The sequence below is a fragment of the Fragaria vesca genome, linkage group LG4, assembly GCF_000184155.1.
Source record: "Fragaria vesca subsp. vesca linkage group LG4, FraVesHawaii_1.0, whole genome shotgun sequence".
Classification (NCBI taxonomy): domain Eukaryota; kingdom Viridiplantae; phylum Streptophyta; class Magnoliopsida; order Rosales; family Rosaceae; genus Fragaria; species Fragaria vesca.
Window position 1 is genome coordinate 16,950,515 of NC_020494.1, and position 11,205 is coordinate 16,961,719.

Genomic DNA, 11,205 nt, shown 5'->3' on the forward strand with positions numbered 1-11,205 from the left:
ATTATATTATTTGAAAAATTATAGAAAATATAAAATGTCTGTTTTAGATAAGTATACACATCAGTATGAATAATTGGATATGGAATTAACCCACACATATCACAAGAGTCCATAACTACCTTCACCACTTGAAAAAAAACTACCTTCACCACTCCACCACGTGTGCCTCACACTTCACAGAACCTCAAGTCTCTCATCCTCAATTCCCAGATGTTTTTCTTCATGAACTCCGCACAGTTGAACAGAGTAACAAACACAAAGGCCAACGAGTTCAACAAAATTTAGTTTCCCATTCTTTTTCTTCTTCTCCCGATCTTTGATCCCTTCTCAACAAGAAAACCAACGTGATCTGAGCGCAATTTCTAACAAAGCCCAACTTTTTCAAGCACCTCATCATCGTCTTCGAGCCCCAATCTGAACACTCCGGCAAAAAATCCAAGACAGAATGAAAAGAAAAAAGGGAAACGGCTAGCCAAACCGCCCAATCGGGCCGCCCAACCAAACCTCCCAGCCGTCTAGTCGCCGCCTAGGCCGCCGAGGCGGCTGTTTTCCTTGGTGACGCCCAGCTCAACCGATTGCCTCATAATCGGAACAGATTGGTGATTTCCGGCGCCTAGGCGGCCCTGGGCGGCGATTTTTAGAACCTTGGGTAAAATATTGTATAGTCCTTATGATTTAAAGTCGACATCTGTTTAGTCCTTATGGTTTTATTTTAATCTAAATAGTCCTTCAAAAAGTCACGATTTTTCATTCAAATAGTTTTTATGGCCTTTAACTGAGAAAATTGTCAGAATGACTATTTGGATGAAAAATCGTGACTTTAAGGACTATTCAGATTAAAATAAAACCATAAGGACTATTTGGATGAAAAATTGTGAGTTTAAGGACTTCATATTAAAATAAAATCAAAATGACTTACAGATATCGACTTCAAACCATAAGGGCTAAACAAATTTCAATTCTTATAATTTTCTGCTAATCATTTCTGCATATCTGCAGCTGATGTCAATATGCGACTGATTCAGAGAGGTGATGAGCTATCTAAAGTTCTAAACCTTTTGGCCTCCAGCTTTGTACTACAGCAGATGTGGAGTTTTCTGAGGGTAGAGCAGCAACCTCTCCTCTGGAAATGAATCTGCAGCTTCTTCAGAATGGAGGAAGACATGGATCTATATACCGGAGGCTTGATCTAGGGACTCTCCAATAAGTCCAATCAACTCAAACCTATAACTCATCTCTGAATCCAACCCTTGATGGTTTTGGACAAGGAAGAAATAGAAAGCTGATAACTTTCAAGTACTAAACCATATTATGAGCAATGACGATCTACAAACTCAATGATTTGGTCATCGGATACAGAAAGTTTGTGAAGCATGCATTTCCACAAACAGCTGATGAGCATAAATATAGTTATTAAAGAGGTTATTTCCCACATATGTAAGATAAGTGCATTCTTTTAATCCCACATAAGTGCATGACATTGTTAGAAGGGATGATGATAAGAATTGTATCAAGGGAGAGACTGTAGCTAAGAGTAATTTCCCACGTATGTAAGATAAGTTGTATAAATACTCTCAAAGTAGTTTAGATAAACCTGACCTTTATACATGTTAATTCAAGAATTTACTTACATTACAAATAATTGAATGACGTCAATGAGAACGACACATGTCAATCGGCGGTGCGAGTTTTCTATGATGAAGTTGGTTTTGGAGGACACATGTAGAGGATTCTCGCCAGATATGAAAGACGTTATCACAATTTTGCGACCCAGATCCAAACAGTGATGCTGATGCATGAGGAAAATATAATTATGATTCAGTAATGAGTATTTTGTGCTACACATATAGTGGAGGTTATTCTAGAGACTTTACAATGAGTAACTAAAACCCTATAATACTGCAAGTCAGACTCTCTAATGTTTGTTTAGAAATGGATTTCTGAATCTAGCCCTTTATGGTTTTTGACAAGAAAGAAACAGCAAAACAATTACAGTTTCAAGTAAACATTAAGTTACAAACTAAATCAAATATATATATTTTTTTTCATAATGGGAAAAACAAACAGAAATTTAAAGAACAAACTCAATGAATTGGTCATCACTCGTTCATCAGATTTTGAATATGAAGCATGCATTTCCATGAACCACATGGGGTACATATAGTTCATCTCTTACATTGTATGAATAAAAAAGACAAGGTAATTTGATACCTCTGACAATTTCCTCGAGTTTGCGAATTCAACAATACCAGCAGCCGGTCTTGGTTGCAAACCCAAGTTCTCCAGCCTTGACTGAGAAATTGGTTATGGGATTCCAACCGGATGAAGCTGCCTTGTTCACAATTAGGACTACTTGTATCAAGGTAGAGAATCCTGCCAAAATTTGACATGATATTTATAGCTGAAAATAATTCTAGACATTGGAAGGCAGCACAAAATGAAAATATTTTCTTGTTTAAATCGAGTGATAAAAAGAAAGAAAGAAAGAATATAGTTGGATCGAGAAGGGAGCAATAGTTTCACTATAAAAATGAGTGGGAACAGCTGTAGATGCTTAAACTATTCGCTAATGCCATCCTTTGTTTTCCAAAATCTCCATTTTTACCAGTACCAATTCCTAATCTTTCTCTTATTTTGTTTTTTTTATACATTTTAGTTGATTCTGCAATTGATGTTTGATGTATCTCTGAAATTAACTTTCATCGAAATTTGTGATTCTAGGACAGTTGATAATTTCCACGATCGACGATACTGTAGTCCTTAAAAGCATTAAGGATAGATTTTGAATCAACCAAGGACATTAAGCAAGTCCAAATTAGAAGCAGGCAAACAAGTATAATGTACCTAAGAAGACTTCAGAAAAGAGAACGTGCGTAACAATGAATTGCTCAGTAACTGCAACTAGTAGTTTCAATAAGTGATTATTGACAGGCTCGAACTTGGATGATAGTAATGAATCGACCAGGAAAGCAGGAAACCAATCGAAATGTGTAAATAACAAAACTACTGATTTAATGACAAGCGAGAGGAGAAAGAGAAACAGAGAAGTGAAGTTAGAAAAGAAAAAAAATAGACAGAAAGAGGAATTCCAGTAGAAAATATACCAGGAGGGGTGACACGCTGAATTAGGTACAGCAAGTAATGTATTTACATTCTTTCAGTGACTACTTCATATATGCAAAAGATCTGATTTGGTCTACAATTCTACAATGAAGACTTAAGGGTGATAATCTTGCCAAACATTAAACGCCAGTCAAAAGTAAAGAGTGCCTGGACAATTTGATATGGATTGCTTTTAAATGAGATACTTACAATGCATGAAATCCAACCGAATTATACCCTTGGATGAATCCAGCATTACCAGGAAACCTTTCCAACATCCTCTTTTGTTTTGTTGGGCGGAAAACAAAAAAAATCTCTGTACACCGGCAATTATTCCTCTGGCTGTGCAGTCCTATACTCCCATAATTAGACTAGGAATCAGAACCTAAATATTGAAGGACAAAATTCTATTTAGGAGCAGGAAAACCATAACAAATCTAGTAAACCAATGATACAAGCATAAGTTCAGAAAGAAAATTAGTTGAAGCAAAACCTTGTCCAACATCGAAACGAAATTTCTATCCAATATCTCAGCAGTGGAATCATTTGATTAGGGAATTAGTAAGAACATGCCGCCTACATAAGCATTCAAAGGTAGAGGTTTAAGTGCGTTAGAAAAATGATGTCTGCATAAAAATGAACAATGATGCATTGAGAAACAGAGAAGTAATTAACTAACAAAAGCAGAGAATTGGATAATTACCATGGCACGTCATATACTTTTGCCACCGACATGAATGGTGCTGATGTGAGCAATCTTGGGCCAATCTTCCCCGGTGTCTCTCTGGCAACGTTGTTCTAGTAAAGGACAACGAGCAATGATCAGACAAGAAAGGGAAGTGGGTAGCCCTTCATCTGGCAAGCACTGGAGTTGAGGGCAATCACGAATACCCAACTGTTTAAGAGAGGTGAGTTGTCCTAACCCCTTGCTGTCCAGCTTCGAAATTCCGCTGATGTTGGCCTCCATGGCATCGGTCACATGTGCAATATTGCGAAGCCCAGAGATAGTGTTTCTCGCAACTGCTCAAGCTCTTTAATCTCTGCAATGTTACCACCAGTATTTTTGTCTAGGACAAACTCACCTCTTAATGTTTGCAGATCTTTCATTTTCCCCATCCTCGGTGGCATCTTCTTTATCTTTGTGCCTCTAATATCAAGATGACGTAAGTTTACTAATCTTCTGAAATCAGTTGGCAACTCAACTAGAGATTGACACTGCCACAACAATAAGGTCTTTAAATTATATAAAGAACATATCTCATCAGGTAACTTTCTAATTAATGTGATTGACAAGTCAAGGTGCCTCAGGTGCTTCAACTTGCTAACTGACTTGGGCAGCTCATGAATATCGTACCCTGATAATCTAAGCACTCTTAAATACTGAAGCTTCAGGAATGTATCAAAAGTTACTTTAATTTTGTCATAAAGAGACACGTAAAAAATTCGTCGCCCGTAGAATGTATCAAAATATTCTGATTTTGGTAGAAAGGTCCTCAAATACTTGGCTTCATACAAGCTGTCCCATTGATCAAAAGTGCCGGTTCCATGTGCATAATTCATACAGGAGAAGTGGCGAGCCTTGCAGACATTTTCCAGTACAGAGTCATTATTCTCCAACCTAACACAAAACTCTCCAGAGACAAAGTTTGCCAAGTTATGGATAAGATCATGCATGGTGAAAGAAGAAGGATGTTGTCCCCGTAGAAAAAATGACCTTGACAATAAATCATCAAAGTAGTTCTCTCCGACTTGTTCAAATGCAGTCTTTGATTTCGACGGTAAGAGATCTTCAGCCATCCACAACAAAACCAGTTTCCTTTTGTCAAACTCATAATCTTGAGGAAATAAGGAACAGTAAGCAAAACAACGCTTCAGATGTGGAGGTAGATAATAGTAACTCAACCATAGAGCTGGCAAAATGTCATTCTCTCTATCTTGCAACTCCCATATGTCATTGTTCAATATTTCTTCCCGTTTCTCAATATTTGATTCAGAACGTAAAAGACACCCAAGTGATTTTGCAGCTAAAGGGAGTCCTTTACACTTTTGAGCAATCTGTTTTCCAATCACCTCAAGCAAGGGATCTACATCACCACCTGCATTCTGGAAGGCATGTTTTGAGAACAACGACCAGCAGTTTTCCTCAGATAATTGCTTTAGATTTTGACTTTGAAGGGTACCAATACTGCGTGCAACTCCTTCATCACGTGTTGTGACAATGATCTTACTTCCATTACCTCCACTCTCAAAGGGTCGGCTCAAGAGTTCCCAATCTCTATTATTCACTGTCCAAACATCGTCAAAAACAATGAGAAATTTCTTCCCTGTCAATGACGTCTTCAGTTTAACTTGAAGCAGATCAAGGTCTTCGATATCACAAACTTCTGAAGTTACCGACCGGTAAATAGACTTTGTTATTTTGGTAATATCAAAACCTTCTGAAACACAAAACCAAGATCGATGGACAAAATGTTGCTTGATTCTGTCATCGTTGTATACAAGTTGAGCAAGCGTGGTCTTGCCGATCCCACCCATGCCCACAAGTGGAAGCATATCTGTCTTTATTTCAGTCTTGCCATCTGCTAGCAATAACTGGACAATGGCCTCCTTTTCTTCACCCCTTCCATATACACTAGACTCTTCTACCAAAGAAGTTGTACACCGTGTTGCTTGTGGTCTATCTTTAACACCCACATTCAAATGAAGCCCATCTTTTTCGTTGACAATAAGCTCTAGTCTGTCAAGAATCTTTTGTATCCTAGGTTCCAGACTTTTTCCAACGGAACTAGAACAAAACTTGAGTACCTGATATGTGCTGCAGCAGCTGCTTCCAGAATCTTCTCGTTCCATGTTGCTACGCAGAGCTGCAGTCTTGATTTCATCCAATAGATCATCGGCGTGATACAGAACATCTTTAAGCTCATCAAGCCATTTCCTCACTTCAGGTTCTCTGATTTGCCTCTCCTCTGCATCATCAAGCAAATTGTTAACTGACAACAACTTGATCTTCAACTTGTCGAGCAGCCCAGCAGTGGTCTTCTTCCCTCGGATGAAGTCAACAACGGGACGGGAAGCGATCCTATCAAACAGAACAGCAAGAGCAGAAGAGAGAAAAGCTCCACCCACTACTGCTAGAGCCATGATGTCCTGATTAGACAAAAAATCAAAGTGGTTCGTTAATTCGCACCGATTTTCAAATCCTATGAGATCAAAAACAGCGTCAATATTTTGAACTAGATTAAACACTGTAACTACTAACTAGTACCTATCAAAACAAGCTTCAGATCTGAAGGCCTTTGAAAGCTTCCTTTCTCCTTTGCAAATGGAAAGAGAGATGGAAACGGAGTTGAGTTAAGAAGGAGCAAAAACTAGGATGACTTGGTTTCAGTTTTAAGAAAAGCAAATGAAATTTGCAAAACACGGACTATATAGATAGAGACCGCGCCAATGGAAGACACAAAAGGAGCCATACATAACAGCAACGCGTTTTCTCTCATTTGACGCGTAACTTAGGACATATATGTGACTATTGGATAGCTAGCCAACCATGTGACTATTGTACTCGATCATCCACCGGTTAGCTTTGTCTGGTCTGGACGGTCTGGTGGTGGTGGTCATGGTGGCGTTGAACTGCTTGTGGTGTCTGTTCTTCAACTTCAAACGGTCCAACCCCAAACCTATCGTATCTCTACTACTATAGAGCGCTCGCGTTTCACCAAATGGTGGATTGCTCCAAATGCTCTTTAATCTTGAATTGAATACATAATCACCGAATTAACACTAGCAAGCCTGTTTTTTTATTATTATCAATAACTCATTTTTCATTCATTTTAATTAGCTATCAAAAATTTTGACATAACCTCCCTTGAAAATAGACAACTCTACCTGTTAAAATTCAAACATACACTTCTATAATCAAAACAAACAATCCTCAAACTCCTGGAGTCACCCTGCTCCCAGCTCTACATCAACACCCAGAACACAATATGCCTTAGTTAATTAACAACAATCTCAAAGGTCATCAAATCAATTCTAATAAGGAAGGAAAACATAGATAACAGAGCCAGCGAAAGCTGTGTTATTGACTATGCCTCAACTCCGTGTACGCCCGACCTCTTTTAAGTTAATATGCAATCTGAGCATTTGAAACCGAAGAGCCCAGGAGAAAGTATTTGAAAAACGTTAGCGTGAGTGGATGAAAAATAATCTAGTAACTGATTGCAAAATAAGTAACCAAAACTTTATTACTTTCCCACTTTCTAATAATCAAGAAATCCGTTGCATGCAAGTGTTGATAAAACCTTCATAAAGAAAATCCCCATGAAAACGGACTAGCCCCGCTAGTCAAAATAACAATAAAGAAAAATATTAACCTTTGAAAAAGAAAGTATCAAAATAATGGACTAGCCTGCCAGTAAAACAACTACAAAAATTCATAAAGACCTTCATAAAATGGAATATCCAAAAAGATGGACTAGCCATGCCAGTCAAGACAACAACAATAAATAAGAAGCAGATATAGCCATACAAGTGAGCCTCCGAGAATCAGGGTCTCCCAAGCAAAAGTACTCTCATACTCCCTACACCTTCACGTCATGATAACGGAGAGGGTGCAAGGCTTGCGTGATGCCGCCGGCAACATCACATCACCACTAGGGCGGAAATGGCTTGAGTGACTCCATTCGCAACGTGGAAGTCACATCGCATCGAAAGCCGAAACAACATGCTAGCATTAGTAATATACAATCCGACAAGTATGGCATAAAAAAGGAAAATACATAAATCATGAGTTTCCCCGAAACTCAAAATCAAGCATAAGTACGATTCTCAATCATACTCGGAAAATTCCAGGAGAAAATAATTTAGTAAAATTTAATGACGTGTCCCACACGCTAAATTGCTTAAGAGAATAAATAACTCATACCATTAACATGATTCAAAAATTAGACAATACTCAAATCCTTAAATAAATCTCAAATCCGGAGATCAAAAGAATATAATAATTCAAATACCAAAACATTTACCCAACTCAAAATCCATAAATCATTAACGATCTCAAATAATTTCCGATCCAAGTCATAAGCCGAAATTATAATATATAAGCTCGATAAAAATAATAACAATAACTTATAAAGTCATGCATGCATATTTAATAAAAACCAAAATGTCCATTCACTAATTTAGGGCTAAGCCCGACGATATCTGCAACACCATTCGTGTGGGGTCTCCACGTATCCTGACACCATAAGCATATTTAGAACCGCACTCCAATTGCAGAAAAATAATCGCTTTAATATAAATACCAAAAACTTTTCCACTTAACCCCCTACCCTCACTACAGTTAAGCTAAACGGATTCCCTCCAAACTCCACCACAACCTTAATTTGTCGATTCTAACATTCTAGAATAGAAATAAAGGAAATCCAACAGTTCGATCTTCCCGAATTGCATACCGACTAACCGAACTTCGGAAATTCCCAAACTTCACAAAACTTCAACCAAAATTCATAAACTTAACATCAGTGAACTACACTCATCCTAGACTACCTAACCAACTCAAAAAAAAATGACCCAAAAGTGGTGGTGCCGCTGTCAACTTTGCCGGCAGCGGCGGCCGGCCACTGTCAAACTCCGACCACCTCCGATCGCCACCAAAATTTAACACAACGTTCCTCTCAACAAACCAAACAACTTTCTCAACATTGCAACAAAAATTACCTAGAAGATCAATTTTAAGTGTAAGTAACAGAAATTACATCGTCAAGAAAAATTCCAAATTATGAACCCTAGAATTTGGATTCGTCGATTCTCTCTCCACATTGCAAATCGATGGAAACCCTTTAGAGGTTTTGTAGAGCTTGGCAAGATGAACAAATCCCAATTAGTCACACCGTCCAGTTTGGCCGAAGTTGGCCGGAATGTGAAAAGATAGTCATACATTCTTCCCTTCGATTCGTCTCATAAGGTCAGAAAGAGGTTGCATCACATATATGGTTGGAAAGATCGTTCCAAGACGAAGAGAATGGGACCGGTCTCATCACCGGAGGTGGCCAGAATTGTCGCTGGCGAGGCCGAGAAGCTTTGACAGCGAATCAGCAAATTTCTGGGTTAGTTTGCAATTTCCCGAAATGGCAGGTCTCATCTGCTATTTATAGATCTTGAGATTTCAACGAAATTACATATATGCCCTGACTTTAAACTCTTATAACTTTTTCATACAAACTCCGATTAAAACATGTTACATATCCACGAACTCGGTTTAACGTCCGCTATGACTTTCATGAATAAAGTTTTCTCAAATTTCGAACGGAGAAAAAAGTCAAATTTTAGAGCACTAAAAGCTCAAATACGAAGGTAAAAATAAAAATGATGGTCGCTTACGGTCCAAATGACGGTAAACAGTGAATAAGGTTCGGGGCGTTACAAGTAATCTATACATTTGATTCTACAAACTGAACGGTGGAGATGTGGAAATATGACCGAAAAGTTAGTTAAATAAGGAACTTCACACATTACCTAATTTGGAGATCATTTGGGTATGCATTAAATGAATCAATTGAACAAAATATGTTCAAACGGAACCGTTCGTATAAATCACAATTATGAAAGCTTAAATGATCTTCAAACTAGATGAAATTTTGCAAGAATGAACAGGAACCCCTTAGAGCAAGTTCACCCGTTAGGTTAGAATGAACACACTGACCTGGGTCGCTCTGGGTCAGTGTGACTGGGCAGCAGTTTCCACCCGTCAGAAATGTGAGATTGCTGTCACGTGGCAGTGACTGTTTATTAAATTTTAAAAATATTTTTAAGTGTGAATAAACATTTAAAATATAAATAAATAATTAATAAAAAGTATCATAATATTGTAGGGTTCTAAAATTTACATAAAGCTTTTGACCAAAACAATTATGTTTATAAATTAGGAAAAACGCCCATTTAGTACTAATTTAAACCTCTTATTGCTCATTTTAATGAATTTAATAGACATGAGCCCATTCCAAAATAAGGTGTTCTTATTTGTGCTCAAATACACAAATCTATATTAAAGTCATAATAAAATAATAATTTTTGTATATTTTTAAGACAATTTTACCCCCACAATTTCAACATATATAAAGAGAGAGAAAGTGAAAGAGTAAGAAGACTTTACCGGAACCTCACCGGACTCTAGCCACCGGTGGCTAGGCTCCGGTCATCGGTCGTCTGAATTTCTCCGGTCACCGGATTTCAGTCACCGGTAACTCGGTTACTGACCCCCAATAACTTGGTTACTGACCTCTAATAATCGGTTACTGACTCCCAATAATCGGTTACTGACCTCCAGTATTCGGTTACTGACCTCCAGTAATCAGTTACTGATCCCTAATAATTGTGTTACTAACCCTTAATAATCAACCAAAACACAGAATAACAAAGAAGATGAAGATAGAAGAAGAATAAGAAGGTAATTTCTAACAAAAAAGAATCTTCTCCCCATAATAAAATAATAAAAAAATTACGAGAAATCACCATCTTCATCCTCCTCCATCTCATCGCAACCTGTAAAGCAGTGAAAAGGCCAAGTTTCCCAAAAATCAATTGTATCTGCTCCTAAAATCCCAACCAAAGAAGATTACCATGGAAGAGGAGGAGAAGCTTCTCTCCACCATTGCAACTTCCAAGCCTGCAGTCCGACGCCTCACTGATGAAGTGAGATGACATGACATGAATTGAGCAGACACTCTGAGCCTCCACCTGCCGTCACAATCAACGGTCGTCGAATCCTAGCCTCTCAAAGTTTCGAACTCGATCAGTACATGAGATTCTTTGGCGTCATCGTCGTTTTTTTGGCCAACCAATTAGATCGGCGTTGCTAATATTGTCGTCGCAGTCGGCGTTGAAGACATCAAATGCGGGTGGATCAGAGATCGGGCCAGAGATCGAAGAAAGAGGACGAAGAGGTCAGGGTCGTCGTCGACGTTAGAGTCCGGCTGGTGGGATGGTCGATGTTGATTCTGGTGAGAGAGAGAGAGAGAGAGAGAGAGAGAGAGAGAGAGAGAGAGAGAGAGAGAGAGAGAGAGAGAGAGAGAGAGAGTAGTAGTAGTAGTAGTAGTAGAGTAG

General features: G+C 38.4%; 1 protein-coding gene across 1 annotated transcript; it reads right to left on the reverse strand.

Annotated features, from left to right (window-relative positions):
* Positions 1 to 1,567: 1,567 nt before the first annotated feature.
* On the reverse strand, positions 1,568 to 6,243 carry LOC101301104 (putative disease resistance RPP13-like protein 1-like). The gene is made up of 5 exons (XM_004298295.1): positions 3,806 to 6,243; positions 3,596 to 3,678; positions 3,313 to 3,487; positions 2,212 to 2,373; positions 1,568 to 1,789 (listed from the first exon to the last, which is right to left on the reverse strand). The coding sequence occupies exon 1, from the start codon at positions 6,241 to 6,243 to the stop codon at positions 4,078 to 4,080; it is 2,166 nt and encodes a 721-aa protein (XP_004298343.1). The 3' UTR covers positions 1,568 to 1,789; positions 2,212 to 2,373; positions 3,313 to 3,487; positions 3,596 to 3,678; positions 3,806 to 4,077.
* Between the last annotated feature and the right edge of the window lie 4,962 nt (positions 6,244 to 11,205).